Below are 27,720 nucleotides of genomic sequence, written 5' to 3'. Positions count from 1 at the left end.
TTTACTTAACCTCTTGGGTTTCTAAAACCAGCACAATTTTCACCTTTAACATCAAATCAAATCTGGTTTAGACATGTGGATGGTGGATTTGCTTGTTTTGATGACTAGGATGGCCACAACATCTTGTTGATTGTCCACATCTGCTCTCAACATCTTTCTCTTTCTGCAGCCATCCTGACGCCGGTGCCAGCCCACTGCAGTGCATCTGATATATAACACAATCACTAATATGCCCTTTACTTGGCTAACGGTAAAAGTGTGAACACAAAGGCTCTCTTCAAGAAAGAAGTGCTCCTAGTTGCCCTACGAGCCAAGCCCACATGTGTTTTAGTTATTGATCAATGGATAGAAGTTTTTATGTAGCTGCAATGATCTTGTTTGTTTCTTTCTTTGTTTTTTGAACTCTGTATAAACTTTGTACTCCTTATGCGTAGCTATAATATATAACCAACCCCTCCTGTTTTCCTTAAAAAAAGGACTGCCACTAGAGATGGATCCTCTGTTTTGCACTCCAAATTATTTGGTGTACTACACTTTTTTGTCAATTTCATTTATAATCATCTAATTTCACGCAAATTAACTGGAAAACCTCATTAAAATTTTGAACAAAAATAAAATTCTGCAATTACGAATCGAATCCGAACTTTCCACTTGTTCAATGGCGGAAATATTTCCTCCAAGGCTCCATGGAAACTATCTTTTCAGAAGTGAGGAATAATTCAAGTAGGTAAAGAGGATTAGACCTATATATGCCTGAGATAAACCTACAAAACCTCCAAACTTATTTTATGTTTTGAACAAGTTCATTTTAAAATATTTTGAACAATAGTTTAAGCCTGCAATTGAGATGATTGACAATACCTACATTATTACCCGATCCAAGGTACTAAATAGCATTCATAGCGCCCACAATAGTAGCCTCTATAGCGGTACGTTACCCTGGCGCTACCACTACAGGGTAGCGGACTCAAGATAGAATGTTTGGACTTAGCAGTCGCTATTGTCCGCTATTCCCACTATTGCGGCCGCTATTGCTCATGGCTACTATTCTCTATATTTATGGTTTAAGTGATATATGAATATGAATGAAATGGTATTTAGGATCTTGACCCTGTTGTTTGCAGAAGATCAGCAAGAAACGTTACGTGCCTTCTTATGATAAGTCAAATCCAGAGTAAACAAATAAATGTGCAATCAGTTTTCATGAACACATGATGGGATCAAATTAAATTTCATCGAATGAGGCTCCTGATGCAGGAGTACATTTTTTAAACCAATTCCACTACTCTCTTAAGTATTTAAAACTAGTCTTTTCTTCCCAAAGCATTATTAGTTATAGAGGATTTTTACGGTGGTTGGAAAAAAATGATTGTAACAAAGCTTGTACCACTGGTAGAGAATTGGCCTTTAGTCCCGGTTGGTAGGGTGCATATCTCTCGGATATCCATCCGGGATAAACCAACCGGGACAAAAGGGGGGGTCTTTAGTCCCGGGTCTTTTAACCGGGAGTAAAGGACCCCCTTTAGTCCCGGTTGGTGTCACCAACCAGGACTAAAGGGCCTGCCACGCCAGGCGCGGGACAGGCCCTTTAGTCCCGGTTGGTGACACCAACCGGGACTAAAGGGGGTCCCTTTAGTCCCGGCTCAATTCCAACCGGGACTAAATGGCGCTTGCATGGCACTGCCTGAATTTTTCATGCATGCATCACGTATACGTAGTACCGCGGCCCTTTTAATTTGTTAACCTTGTAGTTGAGATTTTTTTAGAACGAAATCAACTAGTATTTAAACCAATGGGATTTGTAATTATACAATTACTATATATATACACAATCCTTATACACAATTCATATACACAATTCAACTAGCTTAGTACAAATGGATCATAATTAGCGCGTATTATATATACAAATAAATCAAAGTATCTTCCTACGATCTTCCCGTCGTGGTGTTGCTGATCGGAGTGTCTAATTGTCGTCCATCGTAATAAAATTCTCCTCTTGGATTTACCACCTCGTCCATTATGAATCCAATGAGACCTTCACATATTGCCGCTACTCTTTCTTCCTTCAAGAGTCCTTGTTGAATATTTAACATCTATAATTTGGAAATTTGTGAATGTTACATGAACAAATACATATAAGGAGCTAGAAAATAATTAACTAGTAATATATTTATTTTACGTACTTTAAAGTTGTGTGGCGTCATCTTCGGTCCCTTGGGTCCCAAAAAACTGTGCATGTGCTCACAGATGTAGTAGCCACATAGATTATTCCCGGGTTCCTGTCTTAAGCACTTCAGTGCGGAAAAAAATAAGTTATGAAATATTCGTGTTATACAATGTAATAAATGTGCAGACTGCATACGTACCGGGAAGTCTGTGTTCCATGTAAGATTTTCTTTGAATGGACCTTTGTGTGTCCTTATGAATTGTTTCCATGCGTTGCGGATTAGAATAATGAATGACATAGTGTAACAGGGATAAAATTTAGGAAATAAATTTTTGCATAGAGATAAAGGTCCAGAATTATTACAAGCCTAGCATGTCTTGCAATTCTTGGTAGTCCACCGGATCTTTCCTTAACGAATCAAAGACAGTGACGTGGCTTCTTTCAGGCTCAATTATAATAAGGATCCGGTGGAAGCTGCGTACGTAAAATGTTCATGCATATTAGAGCTAACTAACATGTAGAGATAAGGAAAAAGACATCGAAAGTAGACGGTATACACACACTTACTTGAAGTTGTATGGAAGTAGTATGAAATCCTTGAATGTTTGTTTGTGTAGGAAATTGTATATTTCCGCAAAGGTTTTTTCCGGCGCTAATTGTATCTGTTGTTGGTTAACTACAGATGGATCCATGAAGCCTACATGTAGGTACGCCTCTCGGCGGCATGTCTGGATTAGCATCCTACATGAAATGGAAGATGAAGTTAGTACGGTGACGCACGCCAAAATTTACATGTAGAGATAATAAACGGACACTTACAGAATCCAAGCGCTGATCAGAGAGACGTCCAGGGCATCATGATGGTACACTTCGTATATATCCTTGAAGTCTAGCCACAGCACTTTCTCCCCTTCACCGTGAAAATCTATCGGTTTTACCTTCATGCCGATCATCTCCCTCGAGTTGGCGGATGCCATCATGTACCATTGATGGAATTCGTACATCTTTGTTGATAGCTTCCGTACCATTGAAGGCTTTACTAGAGGTTTGCCTAGCTCATAAGTCCACTTCGGCTTAGGGGGCGGTGCAGTTGGCGTCTCAACTTGCCCTATGCATTCATCAAGTCCCAGACCTGTTTCTTCCATGAACTTCAATATATTTGCTTGTTGATCCAAGGGCATTGCTTTTACCCGTTGAGCATCTTTTTTTGATAAATGGCTGAGGTCGGGGACTGGACCGCTGGAGGATGATTTTCCTTTCCTTTTATCCTTTTCATCAGCCTTTACTAGAGCCCGTTCATAGTTTGACAAGAGTGGTATCCTTTTCTTGGCTCCTTCTTCCATCCTGATAAAAAAGTTTAAATCTCGCCGACTTACTGGCGGTGGCTCCATCTCCCTTGCCTTTTTTAATTCGGCTTGTTTCTTGAACCACTCACTGGCCTCTCGTTGGATTTCTGCCCACTATTCTTCATGAGACATTGCCTCAAAGCGTTCCTTACGAGCCACTTCAGGGTCCTTTGTTTTCTTCTTTCTCTGTCTTTGCTTGGGAGGCGGTGCTCGTGACTTCTTTAGTGGTGCTGCAGGTTCCTTCAAGGGGGTCGCTCTTGGTGCCGGCAACGGTGATCGGGGAGGGGTGTTGTTATTGTCGTCGTCGCTCCCAGCACCAGGATGTGGTGGAGATGGAGACCTTGATATAGATGGAAGAGACGGTCCTGGAGCAGGAGATGCCGGTCTCGAGGTATGAGGAGAAGGTCGCTGCTGGGGATCTACGGGGAGCGGTCTTGAGGTCTGAGGAGATGGCTCCGTGCGGGGAATAATGATGTAGCGTTTCTTCCATAGAATGATCCCATGAAGCGCATCTGCCAATGTCTTTTCCCCGTCGCCTCCCGGGAAGTCGAGCTCTAGACCTTCATACTCGGGATCAACTGTTTGCTCGACGCAGACGCTGGCGTAGCCTGTTGGAATGTCCATGCCATGACTGCTCTGCCTTGCCAGGGTTGGTAACGCACTCCCGTACGCTACCTGTACATATAGCAGAAGTAAACAAGTTGAACTCCGATCTCGAGGCCTGGATCAATTGACAAGATTGCATAAATATTATGTATAAGTATACCTTAATAGTGAGGTTGCCAACCGGTGCATGCAGCTCACATGAGGTCCGTTGCGTGATGGCATCCACGGGGAACCGTTGCTCCTCCATGGGTAACCTGGGCGTCTGCGCATCGGGGACCCCTGTAGAAGCACAACTGCTCCCGAGGCATTGAGAAGGGCTGGCGGTGTTAGGATTCGGCATTGCTCCAGATTGGGCCAACTGCGCAACTGCGTCGGCCACCCGCCGATTGATTTCATCCATCATTCTTTGTTCTAGCATCTGCCGCCAGCTCTCCTCGATCTGTTCCTTTCTTTGCTTCCGGCTTCTGTAAGAGGCGCTGTCGCCTCGGAAAGCGAACTTCCACGGAACCACCCCGAACCCCCGGCAACGTCCTGGGTGCTCTGGATTACCGAGGGTCAATGTGAGCTCATCATTTTCTCGGTCCACCCTCAACCTCCCAGCCTTGGAATCTTCAATGTTCTTCATGAGATGTTCGGCCTTCTCACGTATTGTGTCATTGAAAATCATCGTCCCATCCTCTTGGCTTAGGGAGCCTCCATGAGCGTAGTACCAGTTCTTTGATCGTTCGGGCCATTCAATAGTTGCAGGTACGATTCCCCGTTCGATTAGATCTTGTTCCATCTTCCTCCACTTGGGAATTGCTGAGCCATACCCACCTCGCCCCAAATGATGGTGGTAGCCCTTCTGACTAGCATTTGCTGTGTTGGTCGTGATCTTTTTCACACCTTCTTCACTCCTCTTGTATTCAACAAATGCATCCCAGTGGTCCCTTAACTTTGGCCACGCGTTGAAGTCTGGAGTTTTGCCCTTCTTGATGTAGTGGGTGTCCAGCATCTTCTTGAATGTCTGGAATTGTGTAGCCATCTTCTTAAGCGTCCACGCTTTGACATCCTTCTCACTATATCCTTCGGGGAATGTGAAATGTCTCTTCACGTCTTCCCACAGCATATTCTTTTCTGTCTCTGGAAGGGCGTACGGATTATCGCTTCTGCCCTTCCATTCTCTGATGCTGATAGGCATGTTGTCCTGGACGATTGCCCTGATTTGACTCACGTACTTCTTTGCTACTTTCTCGGGAGCAACCGGCCTGCCCTCTTCTGTAACTTCGGTGATGACAAGCCTCCCTTCCATCACCTTTGTACGACCTCAGAGTTACCCATAAGTTGTTGGCGCAACCAGGAGGGAAAAGTTTCCATGTGATGACAGGTAAGCCAAGCATCGGATTTGGTCGGGTTTTTGGAAGCTACCATCTGCCTGTGCTGCTCGATATACGGAGACACAAAGGATGACTGTTGTAGAATAGTGTGGTGTGCCTTGTCGAACAAATCAGTATCATTGCTCAAACTTGATTTCCTTCCAAGGGTGCCCATTCCTCGGAGCCTCCCCTCGTGGCGTGAAGTTGGAACCCCAATCGAGTCAATTGAATCAATAAAATCAACACAAAACTCGATCACCTCCTCTGTTCCATATCCCTTGGCGATGCTTCCTTCTGGACGGGCACGATTAAGAACATAGTTTTTTAGACTGCCATGAACCTCTCGAAAGGTCACATATTGTGCAGGTATACAGGTCCGAGAATACCAATCTCTTTTACTAGGTGAACCAGTACGTGCGTCATAATATTGAAGAAGGATGGTGGAAATAACAACTCAAAACTGACAAGACATTGCACCACATTGTTCTGTAGCTTTGATAGCTTGGATGGATCGATTGCCTTCTGCGAAATCGCATTGAGAAACGTGCATAGCTTTACGAGCGGCAACCGGACATTTTCTGGTAGAACACCCCTCAGTGCAACCGGAAGCAACTGGGTCATCAACATGTGGCAGTCATGAGCCTTGAGATTTGTAAACTTCTTTTGTTTCATATTTATTATTCCCTTTATATTCGAGGAGTACCCAGACGGGACCTTCATACTATTCAAGCATTCAAACATGCTATCCTTCTCTTCCTTGCTGAGAGTGTAACTGGCAGGACGTAAGTAGTGCTGTCCATTATCTCTCTTTTCCGGATGTAGGTCATCTCGTTGCCCCATGGCTTTCAGGTCCTGTCGTGCTTCCAATGTATCTTTTGAGGTTCCATAAACACCCATGAAGCCTAGCACGTTCACGCAAAGATTCTTCGTCAGGTGCATCACGTCTATTGCGTTGCGAACCTCTAGGATTTCCCAATAAGGTAGCTCCCAAAATATTGACTTTTTCTTCCACATGGGTGCATGTCCGTTATCGTCGTTCGGAACAGGTTGGCTACCAAGTCCCTTTCCGAAGACTACATATACATCCTTCATCATCTTGAACACACGCTTTCCATTACGGTGTGCAGGTTTTTTACGATGGTCTGGCGTCCCTTTGAAATGCATCCCGCTCTTTCTCAGCTGGTGGTGAGCAGGGAGAAATCGACGATGACCCATATAGACGACCTTCTTACAGTGCTTCAAGTACATGCTGTCTGTGTCGTCTAAACAGTGGGTGCATGCCCGATATCCCTTATTTGTCTGTCCTGAAAGGTTACTCAATGCAGGCCAATCGTTGATGGTTACGAACAACAGTGCTCGTAGATTAAAGATCTCTTGTCTATCCTCATCCCACACACGTACACCTTCTTCCTTCCAGAGCTGTAAAAGGTCATCAACCAACGGCCTTAGGTACACGTCAATGTCGTTGCCGGGTTGTTTTGGGCCTTGGATAAGCGCCGGCATCATAATGAACTTCCGCTTCATGCACAGCCAAGGAGGAAGGTTGAACATACAAAGGGTCACAGGCCAAGTACTATGACCACTACTCAACTCACCGAATGGATTGAATCCATCAGTGCTTAAACCAAACCTTATGTTCCTTGCTTCACTTTCAAAGTCTGGGAATGTTCTATCAATTGATCTCCACTGTGCCCCATCTGCGGGGTGTCTCAGCATCTCATCTTCCTTACGGTCTTCTTTGTGCCATCGCATCAACTTAGCATTCGCCTTGTTCCTGAACAAGCGCTTCAAGCGTGGTATTATAGGAAAATACCACATCACCTTCGCGGGAACTCTCTTCTTGGGAGACTGCCCCTCGACATCACCAGGATCATCTCGCCTGATCTTATACCGCAGGGCTTCGCAGACGGGACAAGCATCCAATTTCTTGTATTCATCACCACGATAGAGGATACAGTCATTAGGGCATGCGTGTATCTTCTGAACATCCAATCCGAGAGGGCAAATAATCTGTTTAGCTTCATATGTTGTGGACGGTAATTCATTATTCTCGGGGAGAATCTTCTTGACAATGTTCAGCATCCCCTGAAATGCCTTATCGGACACACCATTTTTTGCCTTCCATTGCACAAATTCTAGTGTCGTACCTAATTTTTTATGGCCCTGCTGGCAACCTGGGTACAACAATTTTTGGTGATCATCTATCATGCGCTGCAACTTTGCTGCTTCCTTCTCAGTTTCGCAATCTCTGTATGCATCTCGTATCACCTGACCAAGGTCATCAGTAGGGTCATTTTCTGCAAACTCATCTTCATCAGCCTCGCCCATTGTAGTACCTGCAAAAGCTTGGCCTGCAACCCAGTCCGGAATGGTGTCATCTTCCTCCTCCTCCTCGCCATCTTCCATTACAACCCCTAATTCACCGTGCTTGGTCCAAACCAAATAGTTAGGCATGAAACCGTATTTAAACAAGTGGCTGTGAATAGTCCCCCAGGAATCCTTTGAATACTCCTTCCTGTTATTGCATTGGAAGTATGGACAACATACGAACCCATTCTCTGGCTTGTTCACTTTTGCCACTTCGAGAAAATAATGCAAGCCATCAATAAACGCCTTGCTCCGCCTGTCTGCATTATACATCCATTGCCGGTCCATCTGCATTGTATTACGCATGAAAATGGATTACACTTGACAATGGATTACGCGTGAAAATCGATTAAAGATCCAAACAACATGGTACAATACAACAACATGAAGATCCAAATACACATATTTAAATTAAAGTCCCAAACAACATTATACAATACAACAAGCCATCCACTGGTTATTATCACGGAGGACTTCTTCATGACGTTGCTGCAAATAACGAAGCATTGCTTTTTCCAGCGCGCTCTTTTTCTTCGGCTTATGCTGAGGGCCAACTATGATTGGAACCTTGCCATAATAGGAACCACGATCGCCCCCACCATCGCCACTTCCTCCAGTAGCAGAAGCCATCTATGTACAAAAATTATTATCTTAACACTGCATAAGTTGTTCAACTTGAAGACCGTGATCATCTCGCGAGGATGTCCTCAACTGGGCGGCACCGCACTTCGTCATTAAAGAGGTTAGATGCTACGGAAAAGGGGACACGGTCACGATGTCCGTATCCACTCTTTCTCGTAGAATCGAACCTCCTTCTTGACATACGTTGCTGCTCGGCGGAGAACATCCTCGGCGAGATGAACACGGTATGCAAGTTCAACAAGTAGCAGAAGTCATCTATGTACAAAAATTCTTTCCTTACCACTACAGAAGTTGTTGAACTTGAAGACCGTGTTCATTTCGCGAGGATGTCCTCAGCTGGGCGGCACCGCACTTCGTCATGAAAGAGGTTAGATGCTACGGAAAAGGGGACACGGTCACGATGTCCGTATCCACTCTTTCTCGTAGAATCGAACCTCCTTCTTGACATACGTTGCTGCTCGGCGGAGAACATCCTCGGCGAGATGAACACGGTATGCAAGTTCAACAAGTAGCAGAAGTCATCTATGTAAAAAAATTCTTTCCTTACCACTACAGAAGTTGTTGAACTTGAAGACCGTGTTCATTTCACGAGGATGTCCTCAGCTGGGCGGCACCGCACTTCGTCATGAAAGAGGTTAGATGCTACGGAAAAGGGGACACGGTCACGATGTCCGTATCCACTCTTTCTCGTAGAATCGAACCTCCTTCTTGACATACGTTGCTACTCGGCGGAGAACATCGTCGCAGAAATGAACACGGTATGCAAGTTCAACAAGTATATGGATTTAAAAAACCATATTGAATTTGATAAGATAAACCGTCTAGACAAGGTAGCATCATTTTTAAACCACTGAAATAATGCATACTATATATGACACATCAATCTCCCTCACATTCTAGCTCAAAATACCTCTCCATTTTTCTACTTCATCATCACATTGTAGCAAATAATCTTTCCATCTCCAAAGCATAAATCAAAGCATAACACGAGGATGAAGTAGCAAACCTTTGCAACACTTGTGTTGGCTGAGTCAAATTCCCACGAAAATGAGGGAAAAAACTTCGGGCAGCACCTCCCTTGCTTTGGCACCACCGGAGAGTAGGTGAAGCTCAGCTCTCTATCAATGTGCTGGACTGGCTCGGGCTGGAGGAAGAAGAAAGTCTCTGTCTCGGGATATAGCGGGGGATGAGTTTTTATCCCGGTTAAAAACTCCAACCGAGACAAAAGGAAACACCTTTTGTCCCGGTTGGAAGTTTATCCCGGTTGGATCCTCCAACCGGGACTAACCTTTTTATCCCGGTTGGTGCCTCCAACCGGGATAAAAGGGTGTCCCTTTTATCCCGGTTGGATCCTCCAACCGGGATAAAAGGGTCCCGCCACCGACGCCCCCCAGCTAGCCGTTGCAACCGGGACTAAAGGGGGGCCTTTAGTCCCGGTTGCAATTACCAACCGGGAGTAATGCTCCCCTCCAATTTTCCCCACCCCGGCGCACCCCCTTTTGTCCCGGGCCAACTTTAAACCGGGACAAAAGGGGTCGGATCGAAAGCCAATTCTCTACTAGTGTACTTATATCAAGTAGCACAAATGTTACAACTTAACATAGATAGTATTTCAGCAACCTTACTTAAGCGCTCGCAAACCCAAACTAGCAGAAGAAACTTATGTAGCAAGTTTGCGCTTGTACCTCATGGCACAATACGCAAATGCAAGAAGGTTCAGCAGCTGCAATCCTGCCATCAACCAGAATAACTGATCAAGACGCCCTTCATTCAGGTTCACTGGGATCCAACCATGGCTCCCTCTTCCCTCTGTTATTGAATTGATAAACATTAACATAACAGAAACAAGGTAGCTCCCAAGCGTGACCATTATGAGAGAGCAAGCCTGGCACAAGCTTCTCATGGCATCTGGTGACTGCTCATATGCAAATTCGATGAAACCGACCACGCTGAACACCTTTGCGACACCTACTAAGAAGTATTGTGGTGCCTGCCACAGGATATTCATGGGAACCGCAGCACTCTGGTGCACTAGGCCTGTCTTCATTGCAATGTCAAGACGCACCATCTCAACTATTGCAGCTGATACCATTGATAGCATTGCGAAAAACATACCGACACCGATGCGTTGCAGGTCTGACAGTCCTCGCTTCGTACCAGTGATCTTGCTCACCATAGGCATGAGAACCTTGTTGTACGCTGGTGCCAAGATGAGAATGCAGAGGCAGTTGAAGGTTGTCACAGAGGCTGGGGGTATAGAGAAATTATCTATCTGGTTGTCCATGACCTCTCCTTGTTCAATGAACAGCGGGAAGAATGCTTCTGCTGTGTTAAAGATTATGCCAGCAAGAAGGACAGGCATCATTCTTGCCAAGATCTTCATCTCCTCCACTTGGGTCACGGTGCAAAGCTTCCATGGATTTGGTGCGTCAAGAAACCTTTCATCGGAGGAAGTGATGGTGGCAGCTCGATCAAAGAACCTAAACACCACAATCATTCGAGTATTAGAGTCCCGGAGAGAATGTATATGATTTTAAAGTTTAGTACTCCCTCCATCCCAAACTATAGGTTGTTTTGGCTTTTCTAGGCATAGTTTTTGCTATGCACCTAGATATACACTATGTCTAGATGCATATAAACACCTATGAATCTAGAAAAGCTAAAACTATTGTGTTCAGCAAACCTTTGTCCATCAGTGTGCATCAGCTTCCTGCTCCCCAGAATTGCTGATTCCTTCCCCGGCATTTCATATAGTAAAGAGCTACCATTGGGCACATCCACATTGATCTTGCGAGTGGCTGCAACCAGAACCTGACAAATCCTAGTAAGCGCGCTTCCTCCAGGTCTCTGGTACCTGTACAGTTTCATACTAGAAAGGAATCCAACAATTCCAATAACTGAAAACAATGTAGGGATCCCGAAACCCAATCCCCATCCCCAGTTGTCCTGAATCCACACTAGGACCGTGCTCGCGATGAAGAAACCTCCATTGACAGCAAAGTAATACCAGTTGTAGTAGATCTCTTTTTGTGCCTTCTCTGCCCTATCGGTATCATCGAACTGATCAGCTCCAAATGTTGGTACACAAGGCCATATGCCACCTAAGCCCAGAGCAGTCAGGAATAGGCCCAGGAAAGGCAAGGTGTGCTGCAGGGGCATCACCACTGTATTGGTGCTTGTTGGAACAATTGCAGAAAGCGTGAGTAAAATCATTCCCTGCGTTTGCAAAAATAGGAAATCATGAGTCCAGTTTAAAATTGAATTCACAAGAACACATATAGGTTAACCACAAAAAAAAAGAACACATATTGGTGCTGCCAAATTGAACATCTTAACTGACAAAAAAAAAGTTCAAACAAAACCTAACTGAGCACGATGATGTTTTAGAGGGAAAAGGACGGACTTGCAAATTGCAAAAGATTATTGGGAGATGCCAACGCTTACAATTGTAAATGTCGTCAGCGAAATCACGATTGTTCGGTGTCTTCCCCAATATGAATCTGCCAAGAATGCTCCAAGAAGGGGAGTAAGATAGCTGGTGCCTTGCCAGGAAGCAATATTGCTAGCTGCAACAACGTTGCTTTGCTGCTGCACCTTGGTCAGGTAGCTCACAAGATTTGTCCCAACTCCATAGTACGCCAGTGCGCCACAAAATTCACCACCTGTGAAGAAAACCCCCCCATAATTTGTAAATCTGACTATAACTACAGAATATAAAGTTGAAAGCACATCGCACTGGGGATGCCAAAAGCCGATAACGCGATAGTAGTTTCTGATTACCTAGAATTGAGTAGCAGGCTCTCCATTTCCCTGTATCGTTTTTAGATGCTGGATTGCCTCTGATATCAACAGATCCATTGCATGTATATGATTCATAGTCCTGCAATGCATGATCAGAGAAATGACATCCATTTAGCATTGCCTGCTTGTTTCGATCAAGTCACCCGTTTGGTACCAAATATTTGTAGATTTGTACTACTTCCAAGCTTTGAACATATCATTAGTAGTGCTGATTGTTCCATTGCATTATGCAGACAAATCAAAACTAAGTTCGGTACTTGATCAAGTAAAAAAATTGTCCATACATCAACTTCCTAATCATGACGCCACGTCACTCTCCAAGATCTACAACGGAGATGACATGGAAGTATAATTTGCATCCAGCTAGTGAGACTGGCAGGTCAGCCTGTAATGTCGTTGCTCTAATTCCTATGCAAAAAGTTAAAAAGGGTGTTAGGCATAAGCTCCCTCTCCTTCCTGCGCTGATATCTTTGATAGCAACAAAGCCAACAAGGCTTCAAAGCTGGCACACTGGCTTCTGAAAGAGTCCTTTTCTGCGCCATCTTCCTGCTGCCCTGGGGTAGGCACCGATCATGGGTGCAGCAGAGGAGTGTGTCTTATTATCGTAAGTCGGATACATATTCGCACCATGATATGTTGTTGTGCCAGTAGGAAGCATAGCAGGATATGGCTGCTTTTACATGGTATGGGCTGAACGATAAACAAGCTAAGACTCCATACCTCTGCTTGCTCCAACTCCAAGCCATATAAAAGGAATACTCTATAACAGCACTAACTGCCAACGGGCAGCGCCATTCTCAAGGTTGAGGGTAATGTTTCTCTGTTTTTCTTACTGTTAACCGAGATCGCTGCCTTGAAAATATTCAGTTCTAGGCGCACCTTATATAGTGAAAAGCACATAGCAATGCTCTATTAGGTCTGAACACAGGGGAGATAGTTCCTCGATTAATTTTGCAGGGTATGCACTCAAGCAAACGCCATACATGCCCGTAGCCAAGGCCAAATGTAATGCGCTTCTGCTCGTTTTGGTGTTTCCTCGTTTACATCTCTATATATACCACATATGGCAGGATACGACGTGTACATGTGTGGTTCCGGGTTCCCACAAATTCCATGCTTTCACTTTTGATCTCCTTATATAACTCTATACAAGTCAACGGAACAACAAAAACCTGGTTTGCATGATTCTTATCGTGTGTCTAGACTCTTTTAGTTAGTAAAATAGACCTTCATGACCAATGACAACAATGGAGTACTCAATCTCTGAATTTGGTACTTAATACTCCCTCCAGATAGAAACAAGGCATGTTTTGAACATTGACGGTCCACAAAATATAACTTTGAATAATACTCTTTATTGTAATATACATTTACAGAACATATGAAAGTTATACATTTGTCACTATTTCTAGAAGCATACCTAGTGGTAGGAAAACATTTCCTAAACGAACACAAAAACATATTTTTATACTTTCTCAAACCACTACGTTCATTCAGAAAATAAACGTTGAGCGCGCTAGAGAATCAAGATAAGACTAAGTAGTGACCTGCGAAGGGCTGCCATGGAGAAGGGGAAGATGAAGTCCATCCAGCTCTTCCATAGTGATGGAACCACCCTTCATTATGTAGGTTGGCAGGCTGGTTAGTCTTATCTCGCACACGAGCCTAGCCTCACTGGATGCGGTTTCTTTTTATACACCAAGATTTGTAGTGAGTGGTGTAGCAAGAAGAAGAGGAAGCGACTTGATGAAGGTGGGCACCTAGGCATCCCCACCGACTAGACCGCGAGCTGACCGGAGTGTGGGCCCGACTCATATTAGGCGTCCAGGGCATGACGCGATGGCATGGACCGCAAGTTGACTGCAACGTACATAGATCTCAGCCAGATATCACATATGGCATGTTGTAACCGAACTAGATTGGTTTCCTTGTAACAAACTAACTAGAAATAGATTCTATCCGACTTCTAACTAGAAATAGATTCTATCCGACTTCTAACTTTAGTTTATCAGCCTATATAAGGCGGCGGCCATTGACCCCCACGACGACTCATCCAACTCATACCTCTGCCCTGACTTTGACAAGCAAATCAAAGCAATCCACCAAAACAAAGGACATAGGATATTACACCACCATGGATGCCCGAACCTATATAAACCTTGCGTATATGCATGTCAACACATATAGCGTAAACTATCTAGGCACCCTAACTGGACTGACGGACTAGAAATCCGACACAACTGAAAACTGAAAAGGCACCCTAACTGGACTGACGGACTAGAAATCCGACACAACTGAAAACTGAAAAGGCCAGATCAAGAATCGGCATCAGAAACTGTCAGTTTATTTTTCATGTCTAAATCATAATTACAAGCATAAAGCCCAGAGCTTTCCTAGTCGGTGTCACGTTAATAATGAGGTCAAATGTTTGTTTGAATATTGCAATCTTGAGCCATCTGGGACCAGTATCAAATCCAAAAATGCACCAAACAATTCTATGCTCAGCTCTTTATTATTATTTTCACTTATTTTGTTTTCTATTGCGTTCATTGGTGGTGTACTACTATTTCTTGCCTGTACTTTGTATTTAGAAATATCAACATGTCTGATCGAGGTGTAGCATACTTGCAAGTAGCACAAGTAGTTGGTTCAGTATGTATTCGCGCCACCTGTATGGCTGATTCGAGGCGATTATAAAATCTGCAAAGTATATATAAACTCTTTCTTGATAGCAGATCAAAGGAAGTGATGCTAATCTAGATTTCTTCATTCCAATCCAGCGTTGACAATGAGAATTTTTTTCTTCATCTTTATTTAAAACCATGATTTGATCATGCAAATAAGTTGTGGTAAGCATCTTGAGCAACATGCATCTCGGGAAATTGTTTGTGATAAAATTGTATTATTTGTGCATCTAAACTTAATTTCAAATGCCCAAGATGCCTTGAGCAAAACCGGACCAAGTCTGTTAGAGGTGGGGAAGTAAGAAGCAAGTTGGATTAATCTTGTTGTATCCTGCATTATTCACAGCTGTGTTCATATATAGGTTGTTGTCACATGCAGTAGCTGTGTACGTGTTACGTGCTGCGTGGTGTAGCGGCTGGGTCGGCAGTGCGTAAATCCCTATCAGGATGTGAGCGCGACTGCGTTAAATGAATCAACATGCAAGTGCTAGTCGATCAGTGTGTCGTACTACTTATCAACGCTTTAAAATTATATCATGACTTTGCTAGATGGTCCATTTCTATGGATGCTAGCTACATATTACTCCCTCTGTTCCAAATAGTTTATTTTAGCTTTTTTAGTATACAATTTTTACTATGCTTCTAGATACAGTGTATGTCTACATAGTAAAAATTATAAATGTAGAGACACTAAACAACCTATAATTTACGGATGGAGTATATGATTTCTACCTCCATTAGTCATATTTCTATTGATAGAATTATAAACCGAGCAGCAGCAGGGTCCTTATATTCAAGGTGTCACCCTGTCATGCTGTCTCGTTTGCTCAATTAATTGAACCTACATGCAAATGCTCAGCTGGAAGAAAACGTGATCTTGGGACCGTCAATCAACGATTACTGGGGCGAAACCAAAACCGACAGCAATCAACATTTGAGCTGTCAACCTGTAAGTCATGACGTGTTCCAAAAGTTCGGAAAGCGCCGAACCGGGGCCAGGCTAAAAAGTTGCTTAGTCCGATGATATTTAGTACTGCCCACTACTACGTAGTAAAAGTTAGATCAGGTAATCTTCAGCTTTTTCTCTATGCAGAATCTAGAGACCCTATGTAAAAGTTAGATCAGGTAATCTTCAACTTTCTAATTCAAGCATTGGCACTGGCCAGCATAAGGCCCGGTATTAATGCAAGTATTAGTACCAGACCTAACGGTCATGTCTCCTAGACATGAAAGAGTATTAATACCAGTTGGGTTCCCAACTGATAGTATAATATGCCTCCGTGGCATTGGTCCCAGCTTGGAATAACAACCGGTACTAATGCGTTGCGCAACAGTACCTGTTGTTGCTACTAACATGTACTAATGTTATCAGGAGGGGGAACCGCTTTTCTAAACGATATAGTCCTTCCTCTCCTAGTCCAAGCCATGAACAGACAGAGTTCTGCTCATGGAGCTTCGGGTGAACCGCTTTTCTAAACGACATAGTCCTTCCCCTCCAAGTCCAAGCCATGAACAGACAGAGTTCTGCTCATGGAGCTTCGGGTCTACGTGAGGTACTACCTGATTTTCTCACATTTGTTTTTGAGTTTTCACTTATCCAAACGTTTTAAAGATTAGCAACTTCATCTTCTCACTCTTCATGGTTATGGTTAGGATCTCTTGTTTTTTGCTTTAGAGATAGAGAAATTATGATTTTTTGTAAATTGACAGATGGGAGAGATTTTTAATTTATGCATCCATTTGCTTCCTAATTTACTACCCACTACTACGTAGTAAAAGTTAGATCAGGTAACCTTCAGCCTTTTCTCCATGCAAAATTTTGACACACACCCGGTTGCTCAAGATGAGCCGACAAAACAGCGTACGGATCTATCGATCATAACAAACATAAGAATGCTTATACTTTTGCCAACCATATAGCAAGTTCCAAAAAACAAAAGAAAAAACACTTAAGCAATGACCTGAGGAGTTGGTGTGGCATGGAGAAGGGGAAGAAGAGGCTGCCGCTCATCCTGCTGTGCCTCGCTGATGGAGTCTCCTCTCATTGTGTTTGCTTCTCACCTCACTCACAAGCAAGCCTGCACATCACTCATGACCTGCGGTTTTTATACTGCAGAAGGTGTAACTGAAGTGAACCGAATGGACCGGATCCTTCTGGGTCGGTAACCGTCAGTCCGTCTCACACGGAGAAAAGCTAGAGCAATTTCCCGGTCAGTGTCACGCTGGCAACGAGGCTGGAAACTCCACCTGCCTGTTCAACTGATCCTTAGCTTAGCTAGCAGATCTACCAGCTGGTGGTGGTTGGTATATAAATATAAATCCCAACAGATCATATATTTTGTTTATATATTACTATATATTTTGTTTTGCAGTCCTATTAAAATTTCTGTTGTCATGAATGGCATATTAATTGCCTCTAGATCATCAGTAGTTGCCAAAATGTTATGTATAAGGTATACTGGTGTGGCAGTACCAGCATGGCTCTCACGCCGATCGGATCCAAAGTAGCTGCAAGTCTTCTACAGTAAAATGCAAGATGCTGTACAACAAGCAGATGAAAGTGTACTGATCTCTGGACCTCTTCATTCCAGTACAGAAGATCCATTAATGGGCTTAAAATAAATTTTAACTGATCTCTGGACCTCTTCATTACAGTACAAAAAGATCCAGTGATAGAGTGACATTAACTGATCCGAGAAGGTACTACATACACATTGCTAGAGCACTACGGGAGACAGGAGATAGCTTTGCCGGGAGCCAGGGCACTCGGCAAAGGGGCTCCCGGCAAAGCCCCAAAAACACTCGGCGAAATCTTTACCGAGTATAATACTCGGCAAAAAGCACACGGTAAAAAATCACTCGAGTGTTTTTGTCGGGCACTCGGCAAAGGCAATTGCCGAGTGCTAAACCAACACACGGCGAAGCATTTATGAAAAAAAAACAGCAGGCACCGATGACGCGTCATGGCCGCCACCACGCCACCGCATTGGCCGCCGCCACCATGCCCGCTGCCACCACGCCGGCCCCCGACCGCCTGCCGTCGACGCTGCCGCCATGCCTTGCCTCCTACCGTCGACGCTGCCGCCATGCCTTGCACCTGTGCCTCCCGCCGGCTGCCGTGCCTTACCTTCCCGCCACCATGCCCGCCGCCGCCACCACCACCCGCCGGCCACCACCACCTCCTCCACCACCACACCTGCCAGCCACCACCTCCACCACCTCCACCACACCCTGGCCTCGACGTCGACCGCCGCACGAGCAAGCTCGCCCCACTCCTTGCTCCGTGGCGGGCCGCAGCAGCACAGCTCGCCACCGCACAACTGCTTGAAGGCCGTCGGCGGTTGGGGAGCTGGATCCGGGGTGGAGGGGTGGAGTCCCCCCCGGATCCGGGGAGAGGGGCGGGGCGGCGGCCGGATCCGACCGGATCCGAGGAGAGGGGCGGGGCGGCGGCCGGAGACGCCGCCGGAGAGGGGCCACCGCGTGAGAGAGGGGTGGGGCAGAGAGAGGGAAGAGGGGAGAGGAGGGGGAGGGTCGCCGGTAAGGGAGGAGGGAGGGAGGGGCCGGTGGGGGCCTATGGATGGGGGCACCAGCGGGCGGGTATGGGAGAGGAGGGGTGTGGGAGGAGAAGGGGTACGGGAGGAGGGGTGCGAGCCGGGAGAAGGGGAAGAGTGGAGGGGCGGTCGGTCTCGGGATTTTAGGGATGGGGCGCGGGATTTTTTTTTTCTTTACCGAGTGTCTTGAGTGTAACACTCGGCAACAAATTTGTTTGCCGAGTGTCGACAAAGATTTTTTTTTTCATTTTTCCTTCTTTTTCATAACATTTTCTACTCATATTATTTGATTATATTATGCGGTTTTAGGTCAAATTCACTCAATAATATATATTTGATTGTTGTACTCATATTATTTCAATATTTTATGCGGTTATAGTTCAAATTCAATTTATATCAATAAAAATTCTATAATTGCACTTAATTCATTAAAATTATCTAACGGTTCCAAAAAATTACAAAAATTTTACATGAAACAATATATGTTCTCTACTGCCTATAGAAAAAGTTTTGTAGTCAAAACAAAACTCGACCGTCACTCTAACTGAGATGCTTCGGTTTGTAAACATCGTATGTGATGAAATATGCGAAACCTTCTCAATTTTTTTCCACAGCCTCCACGTATGATATGATCACATCATGACAAATCTCATGATTTTCAGACTTCGCTTGCTTTTTTTACAATTTAAAAATCATTCGGCCACACATTCGTGGTCGTGTTTCCTGAATAAAATATTCGAAATTTCTTTTCATTTCATGGGTCATGTCTCAAATTTGTCTAAATAACATGAATATTATTTTTCTACTCATTTTATTCTATAATTTGAATCACTTGCAGTCAAATTTGACTTATACCAAAAATTTTCTTGAAATGCAATTAATTAAATAAATATAGCAAATAAATCCAAAAATATACCAAATTTTAACATGGAGTACCACATGTTATATGTGGGGAGTAGAAAAAATTTTAAAATGAAAAGAGGAAAAAAACTTATTTTATTACTGAGTGTCAAAAAAACACTCAGCAAACCCCCCCCCCCTCTTTGCCAAGTGTTTTTTTTGACACTCGGCAAAGAGGAGGGTTTGCCGAGTGTTTTTTTTACACTCGGCAAAGCCCCGATTTGCCGATTGTTTTTTCTTTACCGAGTGTTTTTAGCTTGGTACTCGGCAAAGAGCTTGTTTGCTGAGTGCTTGAAAAAAAACACTCGGCAAAGAAAAAACACTCGGTAATTTTTAGCTTTCCCATAGTGAGCTCAGTCAACTAAAAAGTCACGATTAGTTTCAAAAGACGACAGGGCTGCAGCAGCCAGACAACGGTTGGTTATGTCTTGTGGGAAGGGGATTCACTGCTGCCAAGTGGTGATTTTTTTTGGGATCGCCAAGTGGTGATTATTGGGAAGGCCTTCACAGCAGAAGCATGGGGAAGGTGATGGCCAGTGGGCATATCTAGGTGGCAATGGGAGGAGGATGGGCTGCTTGCGACTATACGTCGCACGTGCGGTAGAATTGCCACTGTCACCTGAAAGGGGTGAACGCTGACTCCAATCTTGCCAAACGCATCCCAGCGTCCCTCCTCCCCTTTCTAACTCATGCAAACTGCTCGCTGTCGCTTCTGCACCTCCTCGCTGTGGTAGGGTTCGGGTTCTGGGTTGCCTGAGGTCCCGGCTGGAAGGACCGTCAGCGAAGGGTACGCGGCGGCGTTGTAAGGTGTGGGCGGGGTGGCGAGGGAGAGGAGCGCTGCCATCCGCGGGTATGGGATATCCGGTGGGCGGAGGATGAGGCAGGAGCGTGACGACAAGCTCCCCACAGAGCCAGGTTAGGACGGCGGTGGCTGGTGGCGGTGAATCCGACAGTTCCCGTTACTGACGATAGCGGAGGAGGGTGGCACTGGGGCGGCTAGAGGAAAGGGGGTGGTGGGTGGTGGCGGCGGATCCGACGGTGCGAGCCACTAGGGATAAAGGAGGACAGGGTGGGAGCAAATTACGACGAGTAGCAGCGTCGGACATCGTTGGTGCGCCAGGTGAGGTATCAAGGAGGAAGATAAAGTTCTCGTGGGCTGTCTCATTGCTGAGCCGCGTACTACTGTAGGTGCTATTATCGCGTGAGTGATGTATAACTGAGGTCTCCAAGAGGAAGATGAAGTCCTCACGGACCATCTTGTTGCTGGGCCTCGCGCGAGTGATGTATACCCGCGCCCGGATGGGGTAGAGCATGGAATGAAGAGAAGTATCTGGAGGAAGAAAAGTTCAAAGGAAGAGGATATGATATTGCGATGGTATGATGTTGATACGAAGCATCAGTTGTGTCGCCTGAAAGAGGAAGTTTCTTTCACTGCTGTACAATGGAACACCTCATTAATGTCAGTTCATAACCACTATCCCTGGCAATTACTGAACCCCAACTAAATATTAATTTGCATTAATAATAGTCCGAGCTATATCTCGCGTGAATCGGTGAATGGGCATATCACAGCTGTTCCATCATCAACATAATAAAAATTCCCGTGTTCATCATGTGCTTGGTTCCCGTGCATATATAGCCAAGCGTATAACCTCTACGAATCTAGCGCAACTGGATTTTGCTCTATGATTCTAGCAAATTATGCTTGGACAATGTGTTTATCCCCTTCCACGTGAATCCAAAATAGAAGCCAACCTACACTTAGGCCCTGTTTGGGAGAAGTGTGCTAAAATTTAGTCCTGAACTAAATTTTAGGCCTCTCAAAAAGAGTGCTAAACTTTAGCCTTTGGGGGTGTTTGGGAGGGGTGCTAAAGTTTAGCACCTGCTATACCAAATGACCCTTTTACCCCTGCATAGCTTGCACTGTTACTTGTTTCCTATCCCTGGACCTCGCCGCGGACTCGGTCACCGCGCGGTCGGCGGGATCCACCATCGCCCACCATCGCCCACTTCCGGCTTGCCCTCCCGCCGCCGACTCCCCCGGGCGCATCCGCCGCCCCTGGCCCTGGATCCTCCGCCTCCGCCGCCGGCGCATGCGCACCGCGGCCGTTCCGGATCCGGCCGGAGGAGGTGGGGGCCGGCGCGGAGGCCGCGGGGGTGGGTGGGGCCGGCCGGAGGCGGCGGCGGCGAGGCGGAGGCAGCGGGCGAGTGGAGGTCGCGGGGGCGGGCGGGGCCGGCCGGAGGCGGCGGCGGCGAGGCGGAGGCGGCGGGCGAGCGGAGGTCGCGGGGGCGGGCGGGGCCGGCCGGAGGCGGCGGCGGCGAGGCGGAGGCGGCGGGTGAGCGGAGGTCGCGGGGGCGGGCGGGGCCGGCCGGAGGCGGCGGGTGAGCTGAGGTCGCGGGGGCGGGCGGGGCCGGCGGCGGCGGCGGTGTTCGGGTGAAGGAGCGGGGAGAGAGAGAGAGAGAGACTGAGGGGAGGAGAGAGAGGGGAGGGGGGCAGGGGGTAAAGTGGTCCGGGGGACCACTTTTTAGTCCATTTAGTCCATTTTAGCTACCCCCAAGTGACTAAATGATTAGAGGGGGGCTAAAGTTTAGCCCACAAGATTTAGCTGGGGTGTTTAGGAAGCTTGGGGGCTAAAATAGACTAAAATGGGGTTGCTAAACTTTAGCACTCCTCTCCCAAACACCCCATTAAGATCCCTGAACATCCACCTTCAAAATACGTTAAATGTAACGTTGGAGACCGGACCGGGTAAATCGTGCATTATATTTTGAGATGGAGAGAATAGTATAGAAAAGCACTAAATGCTCCTTGGCTTATGCAAGGCTACTTGTTTGCTTCAAACCCACTTCAACTTCCCTGTCAAGATTAAGGCCCCGTTTGGTAGGGCTTCTCAAAGTGCTTCTCCACCGGCTTTTGATGAAGCCCTACCAAAGGGCTAATTTCAAAACGGCTTCACCACCAAAGCCGGGGAGAAGCCGCAAAACGGCTTACACTAGAGAGGAGAAGCCGAAAAAAGTGGCTTCACCGGCTTCTCCTCTCTCTCCAAGCATTAAGTGATCATAAAATTACATATATTGCCATTGAGAAGCCGTTTTACCAAACGTTTTGCAAAACGGCTTCAGCTTCACTAAAAAAGCCACTCCACCGAAGAAGCCGAAGCCGAAGCCGTTTAATGAGAAGCCGAATCTCTACCAAACGGGGCCTAATTTCCAACATTCTCTGCTCTAATCTTGGCGCATTTCAAGTTTGTTCAAGCAGTCAATCTCAACTATGACACGCTCAACTCACATATATGATGGAGAGAACACATCTCTTCAATGTATTTACACACATAGTATGGAAGCTCATCTCATCAACATCCCGTATGTCATCTTCCCATGGTGTCTCAACTCAGGACGGTGCTCACATCTTTTCAACATCCTACACACATCTACCATGGACACATGCTTTCTTGTGGACACGTCTAACACAAGAACTCACGCTTCTTGGGGACACAACTATCACGAGAGAAACACGCGCATACTAGTAACTTAGATGACCATACATAAATTATTATATATAATAGGATATGATTATTCATCAAAGTAATGTTTGGTTGATCATCGTCATCAATTTGAATCAAATGCATCCCTGTCCTTCATCTTTTGAGTTGCTGCACTCCAAAGAATAATGCCCAAAATCTTGACAATTGTAACATCGCACCTTTGCCTTGTCAAATTTTCTATTGCGTTTGCCTTTTGTTACCTCCTTTGCCTTCCACTGAGCACACACGAAAACCTTCATCTTCATAGCACAGATTGCATAGTTGGTCTTTGCAACATGGGATAGTGGAGGGGCACACCACTGCCCTCCCTTGCTCGAGCTTTGTCCAAGGATCAAACGCATGCAAGTATGGAGAAAATCTAAGTTCTCAACATCAGCGGCGGGCCCATGAAAAAAATCTAGGTAGGACGGACACAGCTGAACACATATCAAGCTTAACCAGCAAACAACATACAAATACCATATTTATCCTTAAATCAAAACGGTAAATGAATTGTATAGATCAAAATAAGTTGTTACCTCTCATATCAGGGCAATCATATTACATGGCAATGATCCATTCGGATATCCCCAATATATTAACAAACGTTCTGTGGTATCTACGTAGCAAAAGTTGCTAATGAACGATAACATATAGCTAAACATAGCTAAACGCAATTGGCAAGGCACTAAAACATGCTGCTTCTGTCACCGACATGATACAATTCAACACTTGTTTCTTGATTGCTGTTTTGATCGAGCAGTATAGTCCATATTATAGGTGGTCTTAATTAGGACTTGAGCCACCTCATAGAGTGGGGATTTTGTTAGGGGAATTAGAAAAGATTTGAAAACCAATAGTTCTGCTAGGGGCAGCAGTCTGTGGTCGCTATGGCTATGTGTGAATGATACAATCATTGAAAAAAAAAACATAAATATTCTTCCTTGTAGGTAAATTTCTCGGTTATCCATTGGCTTCGTTCTTAGTCTGTGTCCTACAGAACCCAGATTTGTTGGACAGGTACAGACCTTCTTTGATTCCTGATGATGTTTTCGGTTTGTGTCGTGGACACGGCAGGAGCAGGTGAGGTGTCTTGGCACACAGACCAGTGTGCATCCGAACACCGGCCGTCTCGCTCACTACGGGAAACCTCGAATTTGCCGAGTGTAATTACTTCGCCGAGTGTATTATTGCGGGCACTCGGCGAAGGACCGGTTTGCCGAGTGCAATACCAAAAACAAAATTTGCCGTGTGCTCTTTGCCGAGTGTTACACTCGGCAAAGCCTTTGCCGAGTGTTTTTGGGCTTTCGCCGAGTGCCTCTGGCACTCGACAAAGCTTCTGTTTCCCGTAGTGGCTGGAGGGAATTGATGCTGGTGGCAAGTTTTGGAAGTGGAAGATGGCGATCTCGTCTCAAGTGGTGACGTCGGGACCATGGTCTTTGGGCATGTCTCGTTCATCAATATCATCATCAGCACGGAGCCCTATGCATGGAGGATCGAAGTGCAAAAGACATCTCGACACCTGAATTCGTATAGATAGCACTATCTGGGGATTTTTCCTTCTCGGATTTGGTAAGTCATGGAGGCGGTGGTGAGCCATCGGGGCATGAAGCTTTAGAAGTATGACCCGCTACCCAAACTGAGGTGCTCACAAAGTGTGATACTAGGCAACGTGCAAGGTTAAGACAAAAGGAGCAGCAAAGTGAAGAAGAAGGCATTGACAGGCGGCAACAATTCCGGCGATGCCAATGGCAACTCTGGTGAAGTTGAGGGCAACTCTGGTGGTCAACAGTCGATGAATCTTTTAGTTTTGAATCAGTTAGAAGAAAAACCAGATTGGGACTTCAATACCTGGTTTGGTTGCACATGAAGCTTTTCAGGCTAGGATCATCCAACGATGTTTTGTCACCCGCTATGCTGACTCTACCTGCGCACCAGCGCGCTTCCTGGCGCACGAGGTGAGGCAGGCAGGCAGGCAGCAAGCGGCCGGGGGTGGGGGCCACAGTCACCCATGCGCTGGCGGCCTGCTGTCCCCCGCGCTGCACGTTTGTTATTTTTTCTGTCTTTTCTATATTTATTTCCTATTCAAAATTTTTTATACAATTTATATTCAAGTAAATAATTTTGCATATAAGTTATATACAAAATTTTTTTAACAACATTCTCGTAGGTTGAGACAAATGTTATGTGTAGAAGTTGTGTATATCATGAAAGTTGTGTTACAAAGTTTATCATATGAGATGTTGGGAAAAATTTATGCATATAAATCAAGTGTATATGTTATAACTTTATAAAATAAAAAATTGAAGTTATACTTTACAAATTGTATGTAGAAGTTCTACATGTAAGTTTTGCACGTCATCAAAGTTGCGCTAAAAAGTTATCCCATAAGAAGTGGTAGTACGAAGTTATGCATCGAAGTTATGTGTATAAATTATGATATTCTAAAAATAGAACGTTGTGGGAATTAAAAATTTTCAGAAATGGAAAGTTCACGGGGAGTTGTAACACCATAATTTTCTAGGTTTGCAACTTAATAAAATTTGTTAGAATTTTTTAGAACTTATTTGAGCTTGTTTAAGGATTTAAGAATTTTCTAAGGTTTTATTTGATTTCCTAGGCATTTAAATATTTTTTTGAAATTTCTTTAATGAATCTTCAGTTTGTATAGTTGCACTCATGCTGGTGCGTTATTTTTGGTCGCTAAGTTCAAATTCAAAGTTGAATTCAATTTTATTTGAATCATTTTTAAAATGGCAAAGTTTCTCTTTTTCTTGTCTTCCTCCTTTCTTCTTCTAGCTTGGGCCTGTCTTCTTCCCCGCAGCTTCAGTTTGCAGCAGCTCAGTGGCCCAGCTCGCCAGCCACTGGCCAGCTTGACGGCTCGTCACCCCGCATGGCTTTCTTGGGCCGCCGGTCCAGCTTTACCCCTGCTTCGCATCGGCTGACGTCGATGACACCAGCAGCTTTCCGCCTCCAGTCATCTCGCTACGTCATGGCCCCCACCTGTCATCTTCGACCTCGCGCCCGAGTTCGAATCAGGCTCGAACTCTAGTACGACCGAGCCCCGGCCAAGCTCGGCTCCGAGTCTTGGCACGCACGCCAAGGTTGCGCTCCAGGCCTATTTAACTGCCGCCACCACCTCGCAGATCTCCTTTCGCCAAAATCCCGAGCACCCCACACCCTCAAGCTCCGCAGCCTATCTCCACCTCCACCACCTTCCCGTCAACGAGAGGTACACCCGGAGGTATGCAAGGAGGTGAGGAAGCTTCCCCGTACAGCCTCGCTCTCTCCCGTGCTTCTTTGCAGCCACGCAAGCTCGCCGGAGTAGCCGCGTAGCGCCTCCTCCACTGCGCAATTGACTGCAAGAACCCCCTAGGTAGGTTCACGAGCTTCCCCATGTTCTCCCAAGCCTATTCCTGTCGTGATGCGTGGCTTGAAGCTCGAGTTCAAGCGAATCCCGGCTTGCTACCCTATAGTGTCACCGCGCGCCACTGCCTTCGTAGGAACCGCCCCTCGGCCAATGGATTTGAGCCGAGTGGCTCAGATCTGTTTTGTCCCCAGTCTCTTTTGCTAAAGAGCCCCCGCATTTTCCTATTTTTGCACCCGAGGTCCTGCATAGTTCAAAAGTAATTAGTTTTAGATCCTTTTATTTTTGTTTTAGCCCCTACTCTTATATAAAATCTATTGACACCTTTATTTGACCAGAGTTAGCCACTACAGATAAGGTTCTGACAGCTGATGAAGGAGAGAGAAAAAGCCCATTGAGGACTTTGCGTTGACCAAGGTAGCCGCGGATGACCGAGGTTCCAGAAGCCGATAGAAGACCAGATCCAAAGTGAAATTGACTCCACCAAATAAGGGAAAGCGTGGAGATTTATCTTTAGTAGTTTTTAGAATAGCTGTAATAGTAATGTCGTAATGGGCTAGGATTTTAGTTTGCTCCAGGGTATAAATATAAGCCCATTGGCCTTGTAATGAATAATCATTAATCAATACAATCTTTTGGCGCCAAGCCGCCAAAACCCTAGGAGTAGGAGTAGAGTAGTTTTGATGAGTTCCTTCTTGCCGTCACGGCTGCATCGGCTTAGATCTCACGTGAGCTTGTAAGTACCATCACCCGGTCATTACGTTATCTGTATCAGAACTTTCTAGGCATCATCCAATATTATGATCTTTTATTGTGTGGCTAGTTATCGAGTTATCTTAGATTGTAAGTACAACTTTCTAGGCTTTATCCAATATTCTGCTTGTCTTCGACATTGCTCACAATTATCGAGTTGCTCTGGTTTTATTCATTGCATCGTATCGATCTCTTAGTTTTATCAAGCGCTCACAATTATTGAACAGCTTAGATTTGGTTAGCTTATCTTCATCGGCTCCCTGACCTTGTATAAGTGTTCACCAGTTATCTAATCATATCGACTGGCTAGATTTCGCATACTTTTATGGATTTATATATGCTAGGTCCAATAGATCTGTACCCCTACCCCTCGTATTGCTAGCCGTCGGATCCTTAACGTTAGGATGCTAATGTTGAGAGCCAATGCATCGGCTGGGTATCATCCATATCTCACATAAGCGCGATGATGTCATTGACCCGATAGGCACGCGTATGAGGCCTTGCTTCCACAAGCCTGTTTGTTAAGTTAATGGGCCAAAGTTAATATCCTCTGATTTGTGTTACCTTACCTAAGTTCAGTACAGTTATCATGACATTGATTAGACCCGTTAGTTTTATCAGCTTGTAAGCGGTATGCAAGGGGTCCTTGTTTGC

At 45.3% G+C, this 27,720-nt stretch overlaps 1 protein-coding gene across 2 annotated transcripts; it reads right to left on the bottom strand.

Annotated features, from left to right (window-relative positions):
* Positions 1 to 10,037: 10,037 nt before the first annotated feature.
* On the bottom strand, positions 10,038 to 17,233 carry LOC117837003 (protein NRT1/ PTR FAMILY 8.3). Of its 2 annotated transcripts, none has more exons than XM_034716537.2 (5): positions 16,933 to 17,233; positions 12,267 to 12,366; positions 11,931 to 12,148; positions 11,170 to 11,702; positions 10,038 to 10,966 (listed from the first exon to the last, which is right to left on the bottom strand). In XM_034716537.2, exons 1-5 carry the CDS (start codon positions 17,014 to 17,016, stop codon positions 10,147 to 10,149), a joined length of 1,755 nt encoding a protein of 584 aa, XP_034572428.1. In that variant the 5' UTR covers positions 17,017 to 17,233; the 3' UTR covers positions 10,038 to 10,146. The 2 variants fall into 2 exon arrangements, with proteins under 2 accessions (XP_034572428.1, XP_034572429.1); XM_034716538.2 differs by lacking the exon at positions 16,933 to 17,233 and adding an exon at positions 13,835 to 14,435.
* Positions 17,234 to 27,720: the final 10,487 nt, after the last annotated feature.

The sequence above is a fragment of the Setaria viridis genome, chromosome 9 (assembly GCF_005286985.2).
Source record: "Setaria viridis chromosome 9, Setaria_viridis_v4.0, whole genome shotgun sequence".
NCBI lineage: Eukaryota > Viridiplantae > Streptophyta > Magnoliopsida > Poales > Poaceae > Setaria > Setaria viridis.
The sequence above is the reverse complement of the archived record's forward strand: the minus strand, read 5'-3'. Positions and strand labels throughout refer to the sequence as shown.